The sequence below is a fragment of the Populus alba genome, chromosome 16 (genome assembly GCF_005239225.2).
Source record: "Populus alba chromosome 16, ASM523922v2, whole genome shotgun sequence".
Lineage (NCBI taxonomy): Eukaryota > Viridiplantae > Streptophyta > Magnoliopsida > Malpighiales > Salicaceae > Populus > Populus alba.
This window is the reverse complement of record NC_133299.1, coordinates 166,721-191,959: the sequence shown is the minus strand read 5'-3', so window position 1 is coordinate 191,959 and position 25,239 is coordinate 166,721. Positions and strand designations below refer to the sequence as shown.

The window sequence follows — 25,239 nt, the reverse complement described above, 5'->3', positions numbered from 1 at the left end:
TAGCTGGTTTGATGTGGTCTGATCTTGGTGAACTAGGTAAAAGAAACTTGGCTTAAGAAGCTGACAGGCGGGTTTAAGTGAGAATTGAAGAGCAGTAGCAATTTCTTTCCCATTTTTTTGATCTTGAATCAAAATTAAAATCAAGATCCAAGCCCTTACAAGCCTGAGCTCCTTTTGTCATAAAGGGAAAGCTTGATCGAATTCTCAACACAGGTAGTTCACTCTCCTGGCTTCCGGTTCAGCCTTGTGCTGTATATGCTGTCATGCCCAGACAAATCCTCTTTTTGATTCCTTGACATCCAAAACCTACAAAAAGCTATCATGCGTCACTGCTGAGTGCTCCAGGTCCGTCCAGGGTCATGGCTGCCACTCTGAATCCCCCCATTTTACACGCTGTTGATTCTAGTTCATGCATTTTTCAATCCAGGAGATAATGCCATTGCCATCAGAACCATAACCATAACCATAACCATGCTCAATTCAAATGACGAATGATGATGGTGCTATCAGAATCCGCAACTCCATCACCACCAGTCTAAGAGTAAGGAGGAAGCACAATCTCCATTATTGCCATCTAATCACTATGCTGCCAGTTAGGAAACAAACATTTATTGACTTGATTGAGTGGTAGTGGTGAATGTGTGGAGAAGATCAAACTCATAACTGCAGTAAACAAGGAGAATCAAAAGAAAACTAGTAGAAACTAAATTAAAATTTGAAGCATGGAACTCAAGTTGCTGATCTCTTCTTCAAATTCATTGCATCCTTGTATATCATTCGGTTATTCTTAACCCAATTCTAAGCTTACAAGACTAGAATTTTCTCATCATAAAATCCTAGACATACCATTCACACCCAAATACATATACTTGATTTGCATCGGAAGTGGAAACATTGAAGATAAATAACATGTGATGAACAAGTCTCTCTTATCATTCTGCCAACATCTCAAGATTCAAAGAATAACATTAAACATGGTACTTGGTTATTTGATTGGCTTCGAATTTGTCTCTTTATGCATACATAATTTACTTTAAAGAACTTGACTCAACACTATGTGCCTTGTAGCTCATAACATTCTTGGAAAAAAAATTATTTTTAAGTAATTTTTTTATAATTTTGATACATTTATGTAAAAATCATTTAAAAAGCACATATTAAAAAAACATCATGGCAAGAATTTATTTAAAAAAACACTTCAAAAAAACATGTGAATCCAAGTAAAACGTTGCCTAAAACATCACAACTGCAAGAAAAACATTAGCAAGTAGTAGCCTTGACCATAGCTGAGAAAAGAGAGCCAACAACCTTGTAAATCCACGTGTGTGTGGGTGTCAAAGACCTTGTCATAAACTGAAGCCGGCTTGGTTTGGCTTCCATTTTTGGCTGCCCCATGCCTGCTCTGACCTAAATGTAACCGAGACCAAGACCATCCCCTTCCTTTCATTTTTGGTGCTTGAATTTTAATGTTTTGTCTTGCCTCTTGGGATTTTTTAAATTAAATTGAAAAAATCACAATCACTCCCTTCCTCTTTGCTTAACAAAAAACAAAAACACCAACTCTCTCTCTCTCTCTCTAGATAATTATAAAATACTAATAAAAAAACTTAACCACAGCAAGAAAAAGGAATAGGGAGAGAAATGTCTAAGAATCTTGACTTCTCCTCATCTTTCCTTCTTTTCTCTCCTTTGTTTCCCTAAAAGGTAAGTCCTTTTCTTTATTTTTCATTTCAACTGTTTCTATGTTTTCTTTCCATCAACTCTTGATTGTTTCTGTTTTTTTAATTTGGGATAGCGATTTGATTTCTGTTTAAAAGTCATAATCTTTTTTCTGGGTTTTGCTTGATCTATTGTGGGATATTGATTTAATTGTTTGTTGTGTGTGGTTTGTGCCTCAAGTTTCAATTTTTATGATGGCATTGGAGTTGTCGGATCAGGAAGTTTGGTTTTTGGATCGGTTAGATGTAATACATTTGGTGAATTGGTGTTTGTACCTGTTATCATGGCCTCTGATTTTTTGGTATGTATAGTTAGACGTGGTCACATCTTATGATTCATATTAGTTGAATATGGATTTTGGAATTGGATTTTGCTGTGAATCCTGATTGGTTAGTAACTATCTTCTTCTGTACTTAAAATGTTACCTGCCGAAACAAAAGTGGGAGCACAAGATTGATTTCAAAGGATTATTGAGGTATCCTTGAAAGGTTAAGATAGTAGGTTAGCTACTTTTGTATTCCGTAATAAGTCAACCCCCCCACCTAAAAAGGGCCTTTGAGTTGTTGATATGGTGAATAAATATTGATATTAGCTCTTTTAGGTTAAAGGCTCTTCAGTGAGATAGTAAGCATGGTGTTACGCTCTAGAAGTTGGCTGTTTAGTCTCTAATAGTGTTTCTTGTTAGGCAAGAGTATATGTGTGATGCAAGCTCCCGGGATTGTAAACATATGAGTACTTTCATTTGATGTCGTACTTTCTCTAGAGAAAGCTGTAGATAGGGTTTCCAGGATTGAAACATACCATTATGTAATTTGTCTTGTTTCCAGGCAATAGAACTTAAGCGCCCATCATTGTCCTATCGTCATCAGAATTTTCCTCTGAAAAGACATTTATGGAATTTGAATTTTTTGTTCTGATACCGTGTAAATTTTGTTCAGTGCTATTCAATATTGTTGTTGGTGGTGATTTTTGCTATCATATCTGAATTCTTAATGAAAGAATTCATTCCAAGCTTGAATTCTGATCCTCCAAAACAAGAGCAGGAGTGAAGGGTTTATTTCAAAGGATTGTTGAGGTACCCTTAAAAGGTTGAACTGATAGGAGCAAATTTGAACTGTTTTGTAGTCCCTAATAAATCAATCCCTCACCTTTTTAGATGGCCTTGGATTCTTATCATGAATTATATAAGGGGTGAATAAATTTTTTGTATTAGTTTTTTTAGGTTGTAGACACTTCATTGGGGTAGTAAGATGGAGAATGCTCTGGATGTTGGCTGTTCAGCTCAGAGTAAACATTGAGTATTTTCATATGCTGTGTTGCTCTTATTCTCTAAACATAAGTGTAGATGGTGTTTCCAACATTAACAAGTTATTTTACTATATAGTCTCTGTGTCTTTTTCCAAGTGAATAGAATAGGTATTAAACTCCCATTGTTGTCCTATAGTCATCTGAACTTCCCATTGAAAAAGACTTCTATGGTATTTGAATATATGGTTTCAAGCACCGTGCAATTGTCGTTCTAGGTTTTTAACTTATAATCATGCAAGTGAAGCTGGTCGATGCTGCATGTGTGCATCTTCTATGATAACAGCATCCTGAAGTTTGGGATGGTGCTCAACTTTTTGCCTGAGAGATGGGAAATGGAAAAGGTCTTTCAGATTCTTTCCAGGTTTTTAATGGTATTAGAAAATTCAAATATTTCTCTTCTTTTAATTTTCTTGGTGAGAAAAATTGAGAATATTGGTTTCATTTGTTGCATATTAGATCAAGAGTTGAATTGGTTGTCACTTGTCCGATAAGATTATATGTTTTGTTTTAGTTAAAGGAGACATAGATAACGGAAGGAAATATCATATTCTGATTAGTCTCTGATGTTTCTGTGCCATTTAATTCACTTGGCAACAAAATTGATATTTACAGGTCATGTTGCATTTATGATTACTTGCATACAATACGATGCAGGTGACAGAAAAGAACCATTGGATTCTGAATTGATTGTATTTTATAATTATGGTGTTTCCTTAATTTACTCTGTGACAAAAGAAGCAGAGCGTACTGTTTCGTTGAGTGTTGGAATGCTACAATGACTTGGTATTCTTGAATTGCACACAGGAAAAGGGAAATAAATGAATATTAGATTCTGGCAGGTTTTGATAAAAGTTACAAGATTCTGATTTAGTTTTCTTTTATTTATTTTTTTAAGTTGAGCACATCAGAAAGGGGGGCCCACTGTTTTATTTTAAACGGCAAATGTATAATATACAAAAATTTATCCATGTTTATACTTCTGTAATTATTATCCAATTTCAAAAATCAAAGTGTTTTAAAGAATTGTGTTAAAATATATGCACATGTTTGATTACGTGTTCCTAAATATATGCGCACATGTTTGATTACATGTTCCTATTTCTGTTCAACGTATCCAAAGCCTGTCAACTTGAAAGGTCAGAAAGTTTATTCTTTTTTTTATCTAAATTAGTTAACTCCCGTTAACAGATCTGAATTTACTTTGGAAGTTTGATGAAATGCAACTTGTTTGTGTTATGGTATATCCACTCTCTAATTTCCTATACATATGATTTGGCTGGCTTGAAGTTCTCATCCACATACAAGTAAAGGGAAGTTTGTCTGCGACTATGATATAGTTATTTCCTTCTCTCAAGTTAACTGAACTTGTATGATACTTTTTACACACCTTCCATAATTATAGCTATGATAGAATTTGAAATACATAAAATAGTATACCTTTACAGGGTATTCTCTTTTGTTTTCTTGGTTTCTTGCTTGCTGAATCAACGGTCTTTTGAGCTAGAGTGCACAATTGAAGTAGCTCTCTCTTTGCTCCAGGTATGGAGTGTTTTGACGTCTGGAAAAGATCATGGTGCAGTGCCTAGACGGATTAAAGCATTTGTGTGCTGCTATAGCAAACTGTTGTGATGCAGATTTGTATAAGCAACCCAGAGGGCTGGAAGATCCAGAAGTTCTTGCAAGGGAAACAGTGTGTATGTTACATCTTTTAATTAAATTTCAGCTCTGGTTTCAGGAATCGCTCTAGTATAGTTATTAGCATTTAAATGTACAACTTGATCTGTCATTCAGTTACCTTTGCTTTCTTATGACAAGTGATAGTTTTAGAATGGCTTGTCACGCATTCTATGCTTCTGGTGTGTTACATACATCAACTTCATATGAATTTTATAATTTCAGTTAGGTTTAGGATTTCTAGATCAACTGTAAATGCTGGTCTTTGAATTCAAAGGTTTTCCAATCATAAGATGCTTGTTCTTTCCTGATGCAGTTAGTGTGAGTGAAATAGAAGCACTGTATGAACTGTTTAAGAAGATCAGCAGTGCAGTGATTGATGACGGGCTGATCAATAAGGTAACAAAAGTCATGGCATATTCCAATTGTTCTAATTAGGTTATTCATTTTTTTTTCACCTATGGATATGATTTATCCACTTTTTTCACATATGGAACTGATTTTTTATTATTAAAGTTATCCTTTTAAAGAGAGATTTCTTTCTTAAAGCCTAATGTGTTTCTTCATCTTTAATAGTGGATAAATGAAAAGTTTTATGAATATTTGATTACAGGAAGAATTTCAGCTAGCACTATTCAAGACAAATAAAAAGGAAAGTCTATTTGCAGATCGGGTATTTTATTCATTTTACCTATAAAGTCTGTTGTTTCACTTTTTGTATGCCTTTGGATGCCCTTTTTCTTGCTTTGTAATGGTACCTTTGTTCACAGTTTTCCTATATTAGTTGCAGACTTTCATTATGAAAATGCCTTCAATGAAGATTGCATATTAATATCTCAAGTCCAAACTTTTGTAGGTATTTGACTTATTTGACACTAAGCACAATGGAATATTAGATTTTGAGGAGTTTGCACGCGCTCTCTCTGTATTTCACCCCAACGCACCAATTGATGATAAGATTGAATGTAAGTGTTGCTAATAAATGTAAAATGCTTCGAGTAGACTGAAAGTAATCTGTAATTCGTAATTGATACTTGATATGTGCCTCCGACATCATCTTCTTTTTCTTGTTTTTTGTTGAGGGAGAAGAGATTGGTAATGCTGCTGTGGGAGAAGTTTTTTGATTATGGAATAGTCTGTATTTTTCAGTTAGATTTTAATTTATTGTCTTAAGTCCTCCATTTCCTCTAGATTTTTTAGCAAAATGCCTGTACTCCTTATATATTGATGTTTCTTGATAGGCCCCACTTTTACTTTCTTGCAGTTTCATTCCAACTGTATGATCTCAAACAGCAAGGGTTTATTGAGAGACAGGAGGTACTTGGTCTTCTCAAGTGGAGATATGAGATTTATTAACTCTGAAAACCTGCAATATTTAAGATAAATCTTGCGTATATTTGAAATGCATGTCTGGATTTCATTATTTAGTATCAAATCTTGGTGTACAGGTAAAGCAAATGGTAGTGGCTACACTTGCTGAATCTGGTATGAATCTGTCGGATGATGTAATAGAGAGCATTATTGATAAGGTGTTTCCTTAATCTAGCTGACTTTTACCTTGGCTGTCATTATTGCATGGTGCCATGTCAAAAGGAGTTGAAAGAAAATGAAAAGATGAGTGTTATATCACTGTTCTTGTTTATGTTAGACATTTGAGGAGGCTGATACCAAGCATGACGGGAAGATTGATAAAGAAGAATGGCGAAGCCTTGTTTTGCGACATCCCTCTCTTTTGAAGAATATGACTCTCCAGTATCTCAAGTGAGTCATTGCCTTATCATCAATGAATAGTACATAAAAGTACTGTTTCTCTCACCAATGTCCGAAAAGTGACATTTTTTTCATGTTTCTTGAACAGGGACATCACCACCACATTCCCAAGTTTTGTGTTTCACTCACAAGTTGATGATACCTGAGTTGTAGATGTGAACAAGTTTTACTGATGTAGTTTAAAAGAAACGTGCGGCTGTGCGTGCCAAGGTTTCCTAGATATAGGGAGAATGTCATCTTGTGTTTTAGAGCTGCTGCAATGACTAGAGCATGCTCTCCATTTTGCATTAGATTAGATTTCTACCTGGAACGAATCGGTTCCTGCTGGTGTTTCTTTCTTTCTTGCGTTTGAATGGGGTAAATTTCATGCTTGCAATTAAGCTTTGATATAGTTTTTTGGGATTTTGGCCTCGGTTTTGCTTTCTGCTCGATATATATACGGTCTGTTTAGCTTGAACCTACATAACTCGAGCGAGCAGGCTTTCACGACCAAGTTACCAAAGGACCGGTTCTTTTAACAGTTCGTTTTTAAGTATGAATCCCTCTCACTTACAATTTAAACATCGAGTTTCCGGATCTGGGTATTCTATTTCCTCGTGTACGAGCCGTTAAATAACAAAGAGTGCAATCATGCTGCGTCTCATCAACAAATATAATGGTTGAATCTTGAGGCTAAGATTTGAAATCATCTGGTTTTCAGCTCGTTCTCATTTCAGGAGAATCAGGGCAGCGCTATTTCACTGTGTCACATATCAACACGGACATCAGAGAAGATTTATCTAAAGAACACAAGAGAGGAAGGCAGCGGAGAAGAAATTGCATGTATTTGGCCAAGTTTAAATAAAAAAGAGACCATGTCTTGATAACAAAATTAAGTACCATCCTTGACAAGCCTTTAAAAAGGCAAAAAAGAAGAGATTAGATTATTAACTGAAGGGACTTGGGAGGAGACCACTATAGGAGAACACAGAGCTGGTTTAGTCAACCTCCTCCATCTTGCTACCCTCAGCATCATCAGCATCTTCCAAAGGAGGCATGTCAGTGTCAGCGTCAGCATCACCACTGTCTTCATCAATACTCAAGCCCAATTTCAGCATTCTGTGGATGCGACTGCCAAAGGTGTTGGGATCATCCAAGCTGAACCCGGATGTAAGCAGAGCTGTCTCGAAAAGCAAGAGGACCAGGTCCTTCACTGATTTGTCATTCTTGTCAGCATCAGCCCTCTTCCTCAACTCCTCCATGATTGGGTTCTCTGGATTAATCTCCATTGTTTTCTTGCTTGACATATACCCCCCCATGCTGCTATCCCTAAGTGCTTGTGCCTTCATGATTCTCTCCATGTTTGCGCTCCAACCATACTCTCCAGTGACCAAGCAGCAGGGTGAGTCCACCACACGATCAGACACCACAACCTTTTCCACCCTGTCACCAAGCACATCCTTGATCACCTTGCATAGACCCTCAAACTTTTCCTTCAATTCTTCCTTCTTCTTTTTCTCATCTTCAGTCTCATCAATCTTAAGACCTTCCTTGGTTGCAGACACCAATTTCTTTCCCTCAAATTCCTTTAGCTGTCCCACAGCATATTCATCAATTGCATCAATCATATATAGGACCTCGTATCCCTTCTTCTTCAGCTTCTCAAGGAATGGGGAATTCTCAACAGCCTTCTTGCTCTCTCCTGTAATGTAATAGATATCACTCTGGCCCTCCTTCATCCTTGTTACATAATCCTTCAGACTGGTCATCTCATCACCACTCTTAGTTGAGTGATATCGAAGCAACTCAGCAATCTTGGATTTGTTCTGCGAGTCCTCGTGAATACCAAGCTTCAGGTTCTTAGAGAATGCCTCATAGAATTTGTCATAATCTTCCTTGTTCTCAGCAATCTCAAAGAATAGCTCAATGCACTTCTTGACCAAGTTCTTGCGGATAACCTTGAGGATCTTGTTCTGCTGAAGCATCTCTCTTGAAATATTGAGTGGAAGATCCTCAGAATCCACTATACCCTTCACGAAGCTCAAGTATTCAGGCATCAACTCTTCACAGTTGTCCATGATGAAGACACGGCGTACATAGAGCTTGATGTTGTTCTGCTTCTTCCTTGTGTCAAAGAGGTCAAATGGTGCCCTCTTTGGAACAAAGAGAACAGCTTTGAACTCGAGCTGGCCCTCAACTGAGAAATGCTTCACTGCAAGGTGCTCCTCCCAGTCATTAGTAAGGCTCTTATAAAATGCACCATACTCCTCTTTGGTGATCTCCTCTGGCTTCCTCATCCAAATAGGCTTCTGCTTATTCACTAAAGACCACTCATGTGAAACTTCCTTTATCTTCTTCTTTTTCTTCTCCTCCTTTTCCTTCTCCTCATCAACATCCTCTACATTGCCTTCCTCATCCTTCTTATCTTCCTCGTCCTCATCATCAGAAATCTCCTTCTCAGTGGTCTTCTCAATCCAAAGGGAAATTGGGTAGCTAATAAACTCAGAATGTTTCTTAATCAGATCCTTGAGACGACGCTCCTCAAGGTACTCCAATTGGTCTTCCTTAAGGAATAGAGTTATCTTAGTACCTCTACCAAGGTTCTCGCCAGAGGTATCCCTAGTGATAGTAAAAGAACCACCAGCCTGAGACTCCCACACATACTGCTCATCATCATTGTGTTTGGAAGTAACAACCACCTTATCAGCAACCAAGTAAGCCGAGTAAAACCCAACACCAAACTGCCCAATCATGCTTACATCAGCACCAGCAGTCACAGCTTCCATAAACTCCTTAGTTCCAGACCTTGCAATGGTACCAAGGTTGTTCACCAAGTCTGTCACAAACAAAGATAAGTTAAACACCAAACAGAAACATAACCCTAATCAATAACTGTAACAAAATTCAGACATCAACAGTTGCAAACAGGATAATAAGATGCTTACCAGACTTGGTCATTCCAATGCCACTGTCGACAATAGTGAGGGTATTGGTTACCTTGTCGGGAATAATGTGGATGAAAAGCTCAGGTTGGGCATCGAGCTTGCTCTTGTCAGTCAAGCTATCAAATCGAATCTTATCCAAAGCCTATAAAACACAGAGATACAAGGACAGCATAAGCTAACGCTACCATCTGCACGTTCATACCCATTAACTCTACCTTTATCCAATCGTACCACATAACACAAAATTGCATTTGCTTTTAATGAAAGAAGAAAATAAAGAACACAATTTTGTTTCCGATTCCAAGCTACTAATAAACCATGAAAATTTTCATAACCGGATAAACGAAAGGATAAAAAAAAATATATTGATTTTTGACGTGATTAAAACATAACATCAAAAGGGTTTATCAGACGACATCAGTCTAAAAATCAGCTAAAAACACAATTAGCTACATGCATTGATTACTCTATTCATATAAAAACATTAAGGGAAAAAAGAGTGAAAAATTTAGGGATATTTGACATCACTAAATCACAGCAACAAACGGGTTTATCAAACACAACATTAGAGCCCCAAAATTCGGCCAAAGTCATACATTTATACGTTAATGAAAAAGAAACATAAAAAGAACAGAGAAAGAGAGAGAGGCATACATCAGAGGAGTTGCTGATGAGTTCACGGAGAAAGATCTCCTTGTTGCTGTAAAAAGTGTTGATTATCAAACTTAGCAGCTGATTGATCTCAGCCTGGAAAGCAAACGTCTCTGTATCCGCCATTGTGATTGCTCTGCTCACAAGGAAAGAAACCAGAACGACACCGCAAAAGGGAGAGATTGAGTAGGGAGATCTAGGGATTCGGAAGAAAACCAAGAATTGAGCAAGGGGAGGAGTGTTGGGTGTGGTTTTATAGAGAAAGGGAAGGGAAGGTCCTTGTTCTAGATCCTTCTTCTCCTTGTTGACGTTGACGTACTAGAATCTTCTCTTGCGTGACTGACCGTAGTGGATTACCGGAGCCGAGTAAATTACATATTGGTCCCTCTAGTTTTTATAAGCAAATCGAATAATCCATTCAATTTTATAAACTGATTAATTAACCCTTTAATCAATGTTGATCATCTTGATTTGGAAGCTTGGAAAAAAATACAATGGTCATTTTATTTTAAAAAAAACTGATGAATTGATCCTTAAAACAGTGTTGATCATGCTGGATTTTCAAGAATTGTCTTATTGTTTTGTTAATTTTTATAGAATTAATTAAAAAATATATGTTATATTTGCTATTTAGTGGTAGTAGTGTTTACACCTTTTCAATCGTGTCCTTCCTTCCTTTAAAAACTGGCGAGTCAACTCCATCGAGATTAATTGAAAACTAATTAGGTCCCCAGACGAAGTCGCCGTGTTGACTAGATGGGTTTAACAAATTTGGTTTAATGACATTGACAAAAGTTCCTCACATTAGATGAATTAGTTAGAGGAATTAATATTATATTATATTATATTATTTTCTCACGTTAGAAATATTAATTAATTCATTTTAATAGCTACCAGGATTAATTTATTATCAACTTTTCTTATAATACCATAAAATTATCAAGTTGAATTCCTGAGGAAAAAAATTTCAGTTGGTAATGTCAGATAACAATAGCAACAAAATATATATATATACTAGCTTTGATACCCGCGCGATGCCGCGGGTATTTTTTTTGTATAAAAAATATTTTAAAAAATAAAAAATTAAAAAAATCTTGAATTTTTCTACAAAGTTATACCCAAGAATCTTGGGTTTGGCTGCAACGTCTGACCTAAGAGTAATATTTATAATATTAATAATAAAATTAAACTTGCATGACCCAAGTTTAAGTGAGCCTGGCTGTAACACCAGACCCAAGAATATTGGATGTGGGTCTGGCTATAAGGTCGTGTCATAAAAGTGTGATAATTAAATAGAGTAATTAAAAAAAAATCAACATAAAAGAAAAAACTAATGAAGAAAAAGAAAAAAAAATTGAATTAATTGGGTTAACCCTTTAAACCAGGTTACCTCGTAAAATCTAGGATTTGCGTCATGAAAGTTTGATAACTAAATAGAAAAAAAAATGACGGGTTTACCTAGAATTAACTGGGTTAACCCATCAATCCAAGTTAACCTGTTAAGCCCAGGATACGTGTCATGAAAATCTGATAATTAAATAGAAAAAAAATTAACTTTAACAAACTAAACTAAATGAAAAAAATAACTCGTCAAATCAGGTTAACCTATCAAACCCGAGATTATCATGAAAATATGATAACTAAATAAAAAAAATAATTTAACATTAACAAAATAAATCAAACCAAAAAAAAATTCATTAAAAAAAATTAAAAAGAAAACAACAAAAGAAAAAAACAGTCATATAATATAATACAATATAATAATAATTATAATGAAAAAAACGTGGGGAAAACTAAAGCTAAAGCTAAATTTTCAACCAACTCAATATTAAAAAAAATAAATTTAACAAAGATAATTTAAAAAATAAACATGTGAGGGAAACACTGCAACCAAACAAAAATCATGCAAGGGAAACACTGTAGTAATCCGGCTTGGGTTATCGGATAGCAAGATTCTATCAACGGGAGTTTCATAGTCATTAAAAGCAAATTGTGAATATTGAGAAGATGACACATACTCATCCGGCTGAACATGTCCATGAGGACTTGTCATCTCGTTGCTCTAAATAAACCATGTAAACAAATATCAAGGCAAATGAAAAAAAAAAAAAACACTAAAAAAACCATCATTAGGACAGGATGATGGTTAAGTTAAAGAAAACACAGGGATAGAGAAAATCTTAATGACATGCACTTTCTATAGAAACCATGTAAACATAGGGATAATAAGCAATCAAAGAAAAAACATCATGAAATTAGGTGTTGGGCAAAGATTAACTGGCTTGTAAGGAAAAGGAACGACATTGGATTGAAATCCTTAACATGTCATAAGACATGATGATGGATAGGCTTAGCTAGAAAACTACTGATTTGTTTAATTAAGGAATAAAAAACATAATTCCATAAAATTAACATGTTGAAGAAAGGATGAAGATATAAGAATAAAAGATCAAGGAACTAAAAACAGAACATTAAATGTTGTTAAACATTGGAATACCATAAGAATGATTAAGCATGCAAGGCAATAGAAATGCATAAAGTAAATAAGAGAGAGGCACAAAACAAACCTGAGAAAATGTTGACGATAAATAAAAGCGACCTCTTCAAAGGACCTAAAAACAGCGTGAAATTTTGATTAATATGTGCAAGGATAAAAACAAATAGACGTGGGGCATAAGACTTGGAAAATCAGGCATGAAAGAACAAAAAAATAATAAAAAAAGATGAGCCAACATATTCTAAGCCCAAGCAAAATTGTATAAGCTGCAAAGAATAAGGGAAATAATTTTGTTATTTATTTAATGAGAGTGTCTTATGTTCTGTAATCTTTTAAAAAATAGAGCAAGAATTTTTTTTATTTATAAAACCCAATTGTAGTTCGTAGTTTGACATATGTAAATACTGCTAAAAAAAACAGGGAATTATGACCTCCCCTCTTTATATGATCATCAGGCATGTGAAATCTGTTGTAAGCTCATGTTCTTAAACTCATGTAATTTCCTGAAATGTTATTCATACCATTAATACATGTATTGCAATCATGTAGAAAAGTGTTAATTTGCATATGCCATCGAACATTTTGAATTTTTCTTTTGATATTACATGTAAAAGATATTGTTTTAAAAATATTCACCTCCCAAGCACAATGGAAAATGTAATGTTTATATCTAGCTGATGCTGCTTTTAATTAAAAATGATTACATAATTTAATTAAGCACCATCAGAAATAAACACGTATTTATAAATTGAAATTTCCCAAACTTTGCAACACAAACTAATGGCATCCATGCACTTCATTCCTTTTTGGACCCCTGATGATATAAATACACACCTACCAAATAAATTCTCACCAGAAACCTCATAAAAACTCCCTAAATTATGAATAGCTTTTTTATATATATTATTATATAGGAAAGATTCAAAGTTCAGATCTTTTAAGCAACTAAAAACACTAATATTAGGTTGAATTACAATTAATTAGCTACTAAATAAAATTAATTGGCTACTCACCATAATTTATTAAAATAAAATGAGAAAAATGAAATGTCAATCGAGAACAGTTCAGGGGATCTCTATTGTTTTAGCCTAATTTATATAATTAAATAGTGACAAAAGATTATTCATAAATTTATATGTGAATTTGCGTATAGTCATTAATTAAATATAAGTATTCCATGAGTTGTAGTCTTGGACAGCTGTATAAATTTCAAATATCAGTGTCCCCTTGCTATTATTTCACCAGATTTCTCTGCCATAAACCCATTTTTTTTTTCTAGACTCTGATGATTAACTTACATGATGTGTGTGTGAGAGAGAGATATTAAATAATCTCTGAGCAATTTTTTATAATTACTTTTTTTTTAGAAAAAAATCTTATTATAAAGAGATTATTATATTATTTTTAACTATAACATTAACAATGTAATGCTGCTGAACATCATTTAACAAAATTTGACAATCCTGAGAACTAATATATTTATTTCTTTTTTTTTTCCAATTTATCTGTTTCTTAAACTAAAAGATTGGGGCATATTTATTTTTTATTTTTTCCAATTTATCTCCCTAGATCCCTTTTAAGTTTCAAGTAATCATGGGTTTATGTTACAAAAATCAGCGATTAAATTTGAGATTAATTTTGCTTCAAATTGAAGACCATTTTTCTTTGAAAACAAAAAAAAAGGATGGTTTGTTCAAAATTAGTTTTTTTTTTTTTAAATTGTCCCCTTCTAAGGTTGTCTAAAGTGCAATGAAAAAAAAAAAAAACTTCACAAAACATGTGAAGAATCCAATAAAACCAGGAAGAAAAAAAAAAAAACAAACTTTAGAAACACCGAATAAAAAGAAAATCAAAGTGCAATGAAATAAGCAGGCAATTTCGATCAACAGTAGCTGAATGAACAACCCATGCAAACTAAAAAAAACACACAACATTAAAAAGAACAACTGAAAAGAAAGACAAATAGTAATGGAATAACCTGGAAATTCTGATCACCAAGAGTCAAACAAAAAGCTGTCAAAAACTGAGTATCCTCTTGAATGTAATGGAAGAAGCAAACCATTTAAAGCAAATGGAAAGAGACCAACATCCTATGAGTTACAATAAAATAAGATTAAGAAGCCATAAAAATCATAATAATTAAAAGAGAAAGAACGAAAGCATACTAATTAGAGAAGTTGCTGGAAAACAAAACCAAAACGGAAGGCAACAAAGAGGGCAAGAAAAAGAAACTGCAGAAAATTGTAAAAGGATTTAAGGCACCATCATGTCGCTTGTGCAAGTAAAATTGTTTCCCACGAAGAAAAGACTGAATTGCAAAAAGCAAAGAAAAAGCAGTGTAAATTTTCAAAGCATTCAATACAGAAATATGATGATGTCTTCCCACGAAAAAAAGACAGAATTGCAAAAAACAAAGGAAAAACAGTGTAAATTTTCAAAGCATTTAATACAGACACATGATGATGTCGCTTTAATAGTTTTCAATCTACAATGCTTTTAATAATATAATAATAATCAACAAACAACAAACTTGTGCAGGGAAAAAAAGCAAAGTCTATAGTAAATTGTTAAAGCATTTAAAACATTTAATGCACCATCATGATCTTGCTTTAATAGTTTTCAATCTATAGTACTTTTAATAATATAATAATAATCAACAAAGACAAATGTTCATCTAAAAGCAACCAAGTTGCGCAAGGAAACAAAGAAAAGACTACAATAAATTGTTAAAGAATTTAAAAACATTTAATGCACCATCATGATCTCGCCTTTGCATTTCCCACTGCAGATAAGAAGAGAAGACTCGACGGAAAAAAACAAAGATAAAACAGTGTATATTTGCAAAGCATTTAATACATTAATATGATGCTGGATGCAACTTTTGCAAGTCAAATCAGCAGCTAGCTACAGTTCTCCCCATTAAAATCTGCTAGGTACAACTCTTCCTATAATATAATACTAACTAATATAGAAAATTGTTCCATAAAAAAACAACACAACACTTAGAAAGAAAATTGTTTTGTGGGGAAAGCACAGTACTTTCCCCACGCGTTTTAGAGTTTTTTAATATATATGTCGAACATCACCACCATAATTAGTGATGAAATATGTTATGTAGGTAATTTTTAATTGAATAATAAAAATTATTAATAAATATTGTATTGATAATACTTTATGACAATTTCTTCCCCTCCCCCTTCAGCTCCAGCTCCAGCTCCAGCTCCAGCTCCATTCTAATGTGTTAAAATATTTTGTAATTAAATTTATGGTTAAATTAATAATATAAAATGTCTTTTTCAATATTGTATAATTTTTAATGTCGATTAATGTCAACTTGTTTGATCCAAATTAGAATGTATTAAAAAAAAGTGTGTCTCTTGTAAAAACTTGGGACAGCCGGGGTTTTATTCACTTACCTAGGCCCACAAAGTACGCTTTTCAGATGGTGGGGTTTCCTTGAATCTAAAAAAAAAATATATTAAAAAAAAAAATTAATAAAATACAGATAGAATCGTCGATAGGCATTTAAATATTCTTGTTGGTGATTTCATCAGTTATATAAGCTCATTTTCATCAAAGAATTACAAAAGAGTTCTCAACTATTTTGATATCATCAATGAATTCACCAATAAAAATTTGTATGTCGATGATTCCATCAAAATATATCTAATGTAGTCAAGCTTACAATAGCTTATGTAATTCCATCAAAATTTATATGTCGGTGATATCATTAAAATATATATTGTTGGATCATATTCAAATTTTTACAAGAGTTTCCTACTATTATTTTATTTAGAGTGGTATGGAATTTCTACTCGAATCTTTCGATATTGAAAATCTCACCCTAGGGCTTGGTTTTAGTAGTTTTATGATTTTTCTTTTTATTTTCAGATTTTTTGCGTTGTTTTGAATTTTATGCTTGTTTTCTTGTTAGTTTTAGAATTTTCTTTTAATTTTCTAGTTGAGGTAGGACTTATTTAAGGCTCTGTAAACTTTCTAATAAGATAGAGTTTATTATTATTAATAATTTAGAGAGAATAATCTTATGAGTTTGGAGTTCATATTTACAATCTATTTCTCCCATGAAGAATTATGTGTTCTTTATTTGTTGTTATTTTCCTTTCGCCTGCATCAATATTTGTCAGCGATACATAATTAGTTTTTGATGGGTAGTCCGTTATTGATCCGTCAATAATATATATCTACGGACTGGCCGATAGGAACATTGTCGGCAAATAATTTTTCTTGGCATGGATATTTTATTAGTGTTTTTGCTGGCAAGTTATTATTTTACTGAATAAATTACAAATATAATTGAAATAAACTCTTTAATGTTGGGTTTTTATTGACAAATTTGTCGGTAATTTATATGGGAGTGGAAATACAAATAAAACGCTTCATCTATGATAATCAATTTTCTAGTAATGTTATTGATTAATAACAAAATATACATAGTCTATTTATATATATAAAAAAGAGAATTCTATTTGTCTTCTTAATGAAGGAACGTTGACAAATAGAATTGACCTAAAAGCAGTGGCCTTCTCTTTCGATCAAGCAGGGTGGTGAGGAGCTCTTTGATGACAATGGATTCCCCAAACAAGACTTGGCCAACAAGTGGAAAGGATCAAATGGTCTTTACGGTGTTGGATTTGCAAGAAACGGCTTGCTGGCTATTTCTAGCGATGCGCAAGACATCAGTACTCTGATTCTGAATTGTCAATTCTGCTAAGAAATCATCCTTCGGTGACGAGTCCTAGCAATTCGTTTGAGAACACCGTGTAAATTATGTTTTTATTAAATTAAATTTTTTTTTATTAAAATTTAATATAATTTATATTTTTTGAATTGTTTTGATATGTTGATATCAAAAATAATTTTTAAAAAATAAAAATATACATTAACATATATTTCAACATGAAAAATTATTTAAAAAACAATCATTACTGGACTGCCAAACACATTCTTAGACTCCTTTTTTACTTTTCAACCTCATTTTCATCAAAGAAACAGGAGCAATAAATAGCATAGGAACACCTATTTTGTTTTTCCTTCGGTCGATATTTTTCTTCATTGGAATAATAAATATACCATTTTGGTTTAGCTAGCCAATCTCTTTTGTGCTCATTTTATTTTTATTTAACAATCCTTTTTAGCGGTGAAAAAATTAAGTGCCACTAGAATCTTCTATCCTAATCCTAGTTTTTGACTTTTTACAGTCATCAAATTAATTTAAAACACATAAATCATAAAAAATCCTTACTCTCTCGTAATTATAATTCAATTAGTTAAATTTTTAAATTTATTTTATAAAAATTATTAGTTTGAATCCTACAAACTTCAGAATCATTAAAACTTACATAATTATTAATTTTAAAATTTATAAAATTAATTAAAATACACGCAAGTTAACCAAACACCCTAAATAATGATGATGATTATAATTATAATAATAATAATAATAATAATAATAATAATAATAATAAAGCTTAGATGGCCATATTGCAATATCGAATAATCATGGATGAATCGGGTCAATTAGAGTGAATGGGAGCCCTATGGTAGGGCCAAATAGTGAAAATAAGAAATAATAAGAAAATAAAAAGCCCAAAAGAACAAAGAGAAGAGACAATGGTGTTCAAAATCACTCAACAGACAGGGGAGAGGAGAGAAGAGAACAGGTCTGTGCTCTGCTGCTCTATTTCTCTCTCATCACTCCCAGGTGGGTTTTTCTCCATGTTTGGAGACTGAAATGGGTTTTTCATGCTTGATCATTTTATATTTATTTACAAATTCCTTTCTTTTTTTTATATATAACAAAAAGGCTGACTCCTTGCTTCTTTTGTGTTTTGCTTGTACATGCGAGTGTTGCAGAAAGCATACAACTTTAAGCTGCAAAATGGAGAAAGGAGGAGGAAAAGGGTTCTCTCTACCATCCAAAGAGCCTAAGTCTTCTCTCAAGTCCTGTAAGGATGCTTTACATTACTCTACATGCATTTTTCCATGTGTTCCTGCTATTTTTATTTTCATAAAAGAAGAAAATTTAATGGGGTTTAATTAAATAAATTTATCAAAATTCTTTGCTCTACCTCAAGTCTATGGAGGGTATAACTGTTGTGATGGTTCATCCTTGTGGTTTAGGGTTCTGTGAATTTTGGGTTCTGCTTGCTTTTCTCTAATGTGTTTTTTTTTTATTTGTAGCCATTATTTGGGTTTTGTTTTATTACCACTTAGTTTATCTTAGTCTTCTCCTTCAAGCAATTTGCAACATTGGAACTATTTGGAGGTGCCTTTATAACTGAAGTGCTGAACGATGTGAAAACGCTTTCATGTTTTATCTCTTTTTTTTTCCTGAAGACCCCACATGCTCGCTTCATTTCTCTTTTCTTTTATTTCTGGATTGGACAATAATTGAAACTACTCATGGTTTCTGTTTGAATGTCTTTGCTAGCATCGACTAAAGGAAAGGATGATTCAAATAAAGGAAGGAAAATCCATTTTGAGTCTGAAGGTTAGCATATTTATATGTACTTTGACTCAATCTCTTACCTTTTCTATTTCTGGGATTTGTTCTTCATACTTGTGTTTTACTATTTAAAATGCATTTCTTTGAGAGTCTCTATACAGTTTCTTCTCCTTTTCTTACACTCATCATCATTTTGTAGCACTGATCTTACTGTGCATCGATGTTTCTCGGTGGGCTTTTATTTATTTATTTATTGATTTCTGTTGATTTTCTTTATACAATCAAGGTAATTTGAGCAAGGGGGGGAAAGGAGGCAAGATTGCAAATGGTGGGAAAAGTCCAATGACAAAAGAACCACCTCCACTTGAGCTAAAAATTGAGTCAGGTATATATTCTTATCCTAGCTTTACATATCTCATTCATCAAATCTCCAAAGATTCATTTAATTGTTTTTCTTTACTAGAGAAAAAGAATTACATACTAGTTGCTATAACAATGTTAGCTCGTTATTTGCTCTCAATTCTAAACTGCTTTATACAGGGTTAATCTTTTCCAACTTTTCCAATGTTACTATGCATGGCATGCTTTATAAATGATTGTAGGGCTTGCATTTCCTCTCTCAAAAAGTCTCCTCTATATTTACTGGATTCACAGTGATTTTTATTTCCTTGGGTAGGATACCGCTATGCTATCATTATTTTTGCTTGTATATGCAGAACTCCCACAGAATGTCAAACCCCTGATGGATTGTGAGGCGGCACAAATCTTACAAGGAATCCAGGACCAGATGGTTCTGCTGTCTCAGGATCCAACTATCAAACTTCCTGTGTGAGTAACATGTACAAAGCTTCTATTATTGAGTAAAAGGATCTTGGAATGCTGAAATTGTGTTGCTTGTTTTCAGGTCATTTGACAAGGGGTTGCAGTATGCTAAGAATGGTGCCCATTATACAAACCCTCAGTCTGTTAGACGAGTTCTTGAGTATCCTTGTTTTTATTGCTATAGGAAGTAGTTATAATGAACATGCGCTGATTATGCATTTTATATTAGTATTCTGTGATCAAACTATCGTTGAACCATTAACTCAAATGTCAGGGCTTTGAGAAAATATGGTGTCTCTGATGGAGAGGTATCAATCTTAACATGAGTTAGTTCTTTTTAAGGAAAAAAATAAATGCAGCTTTTAATTTCAACTTGATGAGTGCATTGCAGATATCTCTAATTGCCAATGTCTTTCCTGAAACTGCTGATGAAGCTTTTGCACTTGTCCCATCTTTGAAGGTATGATTCTGTTGTTTTCGGATATGAGTGCATTTCTCCCGTAACTATCCTGGGTTTTTTCATTCAATAGTCTAAAAACAGAACAAACTTTGTTGTGAAAAGCTGATGAATTGATGCAAAGCTTTCTTGATCCACAGGGTTTTTTCATTCAATAGTCTAAAAACAGAACAAACTTTGTTGTGAAAAGCTGATGAATTGATGCAAAGCTTTCTTGATCCACTACTGTGGAAGGCATTATATCATAATTTTTTGATTTGTTTTCTCCCTTTTGTCAGTCTAAGGCTAGCACACTTAGAGAACCCCTGAAGGACATTTTAGGCGAGCTAGCTAAGTTTAAACAGCCAGCATGAATCTCCAAACAGTTGAGGGGGAGATTCTTGGCAAGATATCTCCTTTTTGCTGCTTGAGCTGGTGGCCAGTTTTCAGAATGCGGATTCATCTCATTCATGGGGAGATGGAGATGACAATGTTGTGATGGATGGAGCTTGTATATTATAAACTCCTTGATAAGAAGCTTTGCATATCTTGCCTATTAACTACATTTAATGTAAATAACTCAGACTAGTAACGATCTATGTACTCTCTAACCATTCAAATCTTGTGTTTTTTGGGTTGATTGTTTGCCATTAGTAGATAGCAAAGAATGAATTGAACTGTTGAATCATCTCGCTAAAGCGTTGATGCATGTTAACTCCTAAGGTCCCTTGGGGGATTAAGTTAGCAATGTTTTTACCAGACTCGTTCTATGCCCTCTTTGCGCGATTGTGGTAGATTTCTTGCCATCATCTGTCAACTTCACAAGGAGTAGGCCAGCTCCTTGATGGTTCAAATTCTTAACAATGTGTATAAGAACTTTTAGTGGCTACTGTTATCCATCAAAATACCCCCGAATATTTCATTTAAGAGATGCTTGCAAACAGACCAAGTTATCAAAAAAAAAAAAAAAAAAAAATTGATATTAGTAAATGAACAACTTTAGTTAAAGTTTTGAGAGAATGGACGTGACTTGATGCATAACAAGTATGTTCAAGGCTAAAGCACAAGTTTTTCTTTTTATCTATTTTCCAAGACAACACCCATATTCTATCTTTAAAAAGTATGTAATTACCTGCTAGGGAATAAATTAAAATCCGATATTAATTCAATATCCCAGTTTCTCATGGTAGCGAAGTATATGTATTTTATGCATTACCTATCAAAACACAGGATGTTATTGGTTGGAGAAGACGACTTCTCTCTCTCTCTTTCTTTAGCCAGACCTTTTCGTTCTGCTCTCAACTTGGTTTCAACTACTGTTGATACCCAAGGCACTCTCTTTTTTCTTTCTTTACTTCAACTTGTTAAAGGGTTTCTTTAGTTTCGTTGACAAAAGAAAGAATTTTTAATGATCCGTAAAGGGTTTGTAAAGAATTTTTAATGATCCGTAAAGGGTTTGTCTGTTTGAGGTGCATATAACATAGCCAAGAAATACAGTAATGGCGTAGGAAATGCGAGGGAACTAGAAGAGAAGGGAGGGTTAGTGCTCTATGGAGTGGACGCAATAGAGATGAGTCAGTGCAACTTTTTGAGGACTCAGAGATTTGATCGAATTGTCTATCAACTTCCCTCATGTTGATTTCCTCTTCCCTGAGGGCAGCCACTGTCAAATCCAGTTATGTTCTAGTCTCTTACACAATTTATATGCTTATTTATATAATCATATCATTGTATTAGTCTATTTATTGTTTATTTTATGAAGTTAATTTGGAATTTCCTGTATTAGAATTCTTAATACCAATGAGATAGAGTCTAAATGATGCATTCCCACGTAAGAGCAAGTCTTAAAGCGAAGAAAACGAGACCCCACTTGCTAATTTTTGCTCAATAAAACAACTAAAACTATCTGAATTCGATTCCTCTTCTTTAGGGTAGCTATTGCCAAATCCAGTTATGTTCTCTTGCTCACTCTTTTCAATAAGTTTTGTGTTTGTTAGTTCATGATTATTTCAGCTAGTCTCTGCATTGTTTCTTTCTTTGAGTTTCTGCCCTCTCAAGGTAACATTGAACTTTTGTTATTTTAGGGTATTAGTTCTCTTTAAGACTTTAACAACAGATGGACGTTCTAACTAGGCTGAAACTGAGATGTAATAGAGGGGTTTGAACCAAATATTTCATTTGAAAGTTACTGAAGGACTTTCTTTCCTATGGTCATAGTAGCATGAAAAATGACTCGGGAAATTAATTACATTTCCTGAACAGAACAAGAAACAGATGAATCTTGATTACATATCATACTTTTAAAAAGATTCATTCATGCACGAGATCGATCAAATTTGAATGGGAAGAACTGGAGAACTGTATGCTGAAAGGATGTGTTAAATTTTCTTTATATCTGTTTGCTTTCATACCTATCTAGAGATCCTTGTGTAGTGATATGGATATATCGGAATTGGAAAAATTAAATGATGAAAATATGTTGGGATTGAAAATAGGTTAAACAAGATACTGCTAAGGGGTTATTTGAGCAATGCCAAAGTCAAGCTGAAAAAGGATAAAGGGGAGATTCATGTAACACACAAAGGCGACAATGGAGTTTAGTCAAGAAAGCAGAGAAGATAGGCTTGGTTTTTTCATGAAATTGTGCCCTTCTCCAAAGATGACTGTCCAGGATATGACAACAGGAGAGCTCATGGAAGCCTTTCCGATGCTCCCTCTCGATTTGGGGATAGCAGTACTTACAAGTTCAAGCCCATCCAGTCATCCAAGTTCAATAGATCATCAAGTTGAAATGCCTGAATGTTCTGTGGTGATAGATAACTGAGCAGAAGTACTGCTGATTTGTGAGTACATCTTGTGGAACATGTATTTTCATGTATTCATACAGCTGGTGTTTTGTAATAATTACTCGTATTTTTTGGTGTTCAGAAATCAAAATACTTTTGCAGCTGATTAGTACCATCTTAAACCAAATATATCCCTGATGCTTGCTTTGTCGAGGCTTCATAATTCATGAGGTGCTGCATATGGTACGCCTTAGGAGAAAGTCGTATGGTTACGACGGCATGCATGTTGATCAATGAGAGTCTGTATGATCTCCATGGAAATTGTGTTCTGTATAACCCCATCTCCAGTGAAATTGGTATTTTTTTAATTGAAGAAATAACATCAAGCGTGAAATGACATGGATTTCTGGAGGATTCGCATGCCATTGACATGGAGGAACTGGTCAAAGTTTTATAGAGATAAACGGGGTGGATCCTAGCTAGTGCACAAGTTGAATATATATCCTCAGGATGAGCTGAGGAACAGACGAAGTTTTCTTCTTCGTTTAAGGTCTTGATTACGTACGACGCAAAGCATAGTCAAGCTAAAGTATTATATTGTGTCATTGTCTTCCATTGTTTAACCTTGTGATGTAATAACTTACTCATGAAACTTATTCATGGAAAAGACATGGTGATTTACAGAAAGCAATCCCGGAGTCCAATTGTCCCTGTATATACGATCTTAACTATGCAATCCAACTTTTTGATAACCAGGCCTGTAGCGTTTGTAAATTTGAAGGATTAGAGTATTTAAATAGAAAAGATATACATAAAAATGACAAAAACATGTAAGAGATATATATATATATATATATATATGTGTGTGTGTGTGTGTGTGTGTGTGTGTGTGTGTATTTATGTTCCATTCAATACCATAAGGTCAAAATACTGAACATATCCTTTTGATTCTTTAGTAAAACAAGAAGAGAAATCCTTCTCAGAAGGAAAGATGCTGGAAGTTGTGGACAATACACACCCTAAGTTCCAAATCTTTTCACAGCCCCATGCATAATTGCAAGGCCTTTTCTTGGAAAAATAAAATTAAAGATCGAGTTCAGAAGTCATGAGGCCCCAGCTACTCTACTTACTTTATTATTATTATTATACATTGTTCATTGTGTTTTCTTCTTAATTACCATGCTTACATAGGCGGAGGAACGGTAAAGACTGGGGTGGGCTCTAGTCTAGGTCAAAATTTTATCAATATTTTTTAATTAGTTTTATGTAAAAAAATTTATAATTCTCAATTAACTTATTAAAAAATTTTAAAAATTTACGTAAAGCTTTCTAATATGATGCTTTAGCTTATGTTATAATTTCAGAATTTTTAAAGAAATTTAGAAATTTAATGAAAAATCAAAATTTGATCAGTTTTACGTTATTGGACATAATTTTCAATCCAACTATCAGATCGAGTTGAAATTTTATGAGAGATCTTAAAATATATTGAATAAAATCTAGTTAAGATTTTAGGATGAACGGAGCTTGATAGTGCTAACAAAAAAAAGAACCGTCAAATAAAAGCAAAATAACTCATTAAGAGTAAAATAATTATTTGCCATTAAAAAATAAAATAAATTAATCAGTCCCTCTTTTTGTTTATATGTTGCCGACTGAGTAGAAGCAGAATAGAAAGAAGAAAGAAAAGAAAAGGCGAGAGAGAAATAGAAAAAAGTAAAGGAAAAACATAAAAAAATTCCAAAGAAAAAAAATAAGAAGTGAGAGAATAACATTGTAAACTTACAAAGTCCAACTTATAAAACACTAATATATAGGGAAGAATCAAGTGAAGGAAGAAGAAATTAAAAGAGGGAAAAAATTTAATTACTTTGTTTTCCAGTTGACATGAGATTGTTATTTTATCCTGGTTGAAAGGGTTGTTATAATATCGATTCAGATTTGATTATAAATGAATTATATTCCACAAAATATCGAAGGATGTAACTTTAATAGTGAGTTTATTTTTATTTTTGCTTTAATTTAATATACTTTTAAATTTATTTTTTAATATTTTAAATAGTGTATTTGAATTAAAATTTTATTATTAATTTTAAAAATTCATGTATATAAATTAATAATCAAACTTAAAAATTATTTATATATTTATTTAATAGCCTAAAACAAAAAAAATTTCTGACCCCGCC

At 33.4% G+C, this 25,239-nt stretch overlaps 3 protein-coding genes across 5 annotated transcripts; 2 read left to right on the top strand and 1 right to left on the bottom strand.

Annotated features, from left to right (window-relative positions):
* The first annotated feature begins 1,376 nt into the window (after window positions 1-1,376).
* Window positions 1,377-6,870, top strand: LOC118036623 (calcineurin B-like protein 3). Of its 2 annotated transcripts, none has more exons than XM_035042378.2 (9): window positions 1,377-1,704; window positions 4,567-4,721; window positions 5,018-5,100; window positions 5,315-5,374; window positions 5,558-5,666; window positions 5,966-6,018; window positions 6,150-6,230; window positions 6,350-6,462; window positions 6,560-6,870. In XM_035042378.2, the coding sequence occupies exons 2-9, from the start codon at window positions 4,598-4,600 to the stop codon at window positions 6,615-6,617; spliced, it is 681 nt and encodes a 226-aa protein (XP_034898269.1). In that variant the 5' UTR covers window positions 1,377-1,704; window positions 4,567-4,597; the 3' UTR covers window positions 6,618-6,870. The 2 variants fall into 2 exon arrangements, with proteins under 2 accessions (XP_034898269.1, XP_034898270.1); XM_035042379.2 differs by lacking the exon at window positions 1,377-1,704 and adding an exon at window positions 3,427-4,363.
* Window positions 6,871-7,306: 436 nt separating this feature from the next.
* On the bottom strand, window positions 7,307-10,320 carry LOC118036613 (heat shock cognate protein 80). The gene is made up of 3 exons (XM_035042364.2): window positions 10,050-10,320; window positions 9,396-9,537; window positions 7,307-9,286 (listed from the first exon to the last, which is right to left on the bottom strand). Exons 1-3 carry the CDS (start codon window positions 10,170-10,172, stop codon window positions 7,449-7,451), a joined length of 2,103 nt encoding a protein of 700 aa, XP_034898255.1. The 5' UTR covers window positions 10,173-10,320; the 3' UTR covers window positions 7,307-7,448.
* Window positions 10,321-18,127: 7,807 nt separating this feature from the next.
* Window positions 18,128-20,905, top strand: LOC118036626 (DNA-directed RNA polymerases IV and V subunit 4). Of its 2 annotated transcripts, none has more exons than XM_035042383.2 (9): window positions 18,128-18,265; window positions 18,418-18,509; window positions 18,995-19,054; window positions 19,296-19,394; window positions 19,726-19,837; window positions 19,914-19,991; window positions 20,106-20,139; window positions 20,223-20,291; window positions 20,567-20,905. In XM_035042383.2, the coding sequence occupies exons 2-9, from the start codon at window positions 18,443-18,445 to the stop codon at window positions 20,639-20,641; spliced, it is 594 nt and encodes a 197-aa protein (XP_034898274.1). In that variant the 5' UTR covers window positions 18,128-18,265; window positions 18,418-18,442; the 3' UTR covers window positions 20,642-20,905. The 2 variants fall into 2 exon arrangements, with proteins under 2 accessions (XP_034898274.1, XP_073261278.1); XM_073405177.1 differs by having other exon boundaries at window positions 18,143-18,224.
* Window positions 20,906-25,239: the final 4,334 nt, after the last annotated feature.

Excerpts from the sequence above, each read along its gene's own strand:
- LOC118036623 (XM_035042378.2), top strand. The coding sequence starts at position 4,598 with ATGGTGCAGTGCCTAGACGGATTAAAGCATTTGTGTGCTGCTATAGCA. Across the intron at positions 5,667-5,965 it reads AATTGATGATAAGATTGAAT|TTTCATTCCAACTGTATGAT; the intron begins GTAAGTGTTGCT and ends ACTTTCTTGCAG. Across the intron at positions 6,231-6,349 it reads TAGAGAGCATTATTGATAAG|ACATTTGAGGAGGCTGATAC; the intron begins GTGTTTCCTTAA and ends TGTTTATGTTAG.
- LOC118036613 (XM_035042364.2), bottom strand. The coding sequence starts at position 10,172 with ATGGCGGATACAGAGACGTTTGCTTTCCAGGCTGAGATCAATCAGCTG. Across the intron at positions 9,538-10,049 it reads TCATCAGCAACTCCTCTGAT|GCTTTGGATAAGATTCGATT; the intron begins GTATGCCTCTCT and ends TGTGTTTTATAG. Across the intron at positions 9,287-9,395 it reads CATTGGAATGACCAAGTCTG|ACTTGGTGAACAACCTTGGT; the intron begins GTAAGCATCTTA and ends TGTTTGTGACAG.
- LOC118036626 (XM_073405177.1), top strand. The coding sequence starts at position 18,175 with ATGGTGTTCAAAATCACTCAACAGACAGGGGAGAGGAGAGAAGAGAAC. Across the intron at positions 19,055-19,295 it reads AATCCATTTTGAGTCTGAAG|GTAATTTGAGCAAGGGGGGG; the intron begins GTTAGCATATTT and ends TATACAATCAAG. Across the intron at positions 19,992-20,105 it reads TCTGTTAGACGAGTTCTTGA|GGCTTTGAGAAAATATGGTG; the intron begins GTATCCTTGTTT and ends CTCAAATGTCAG.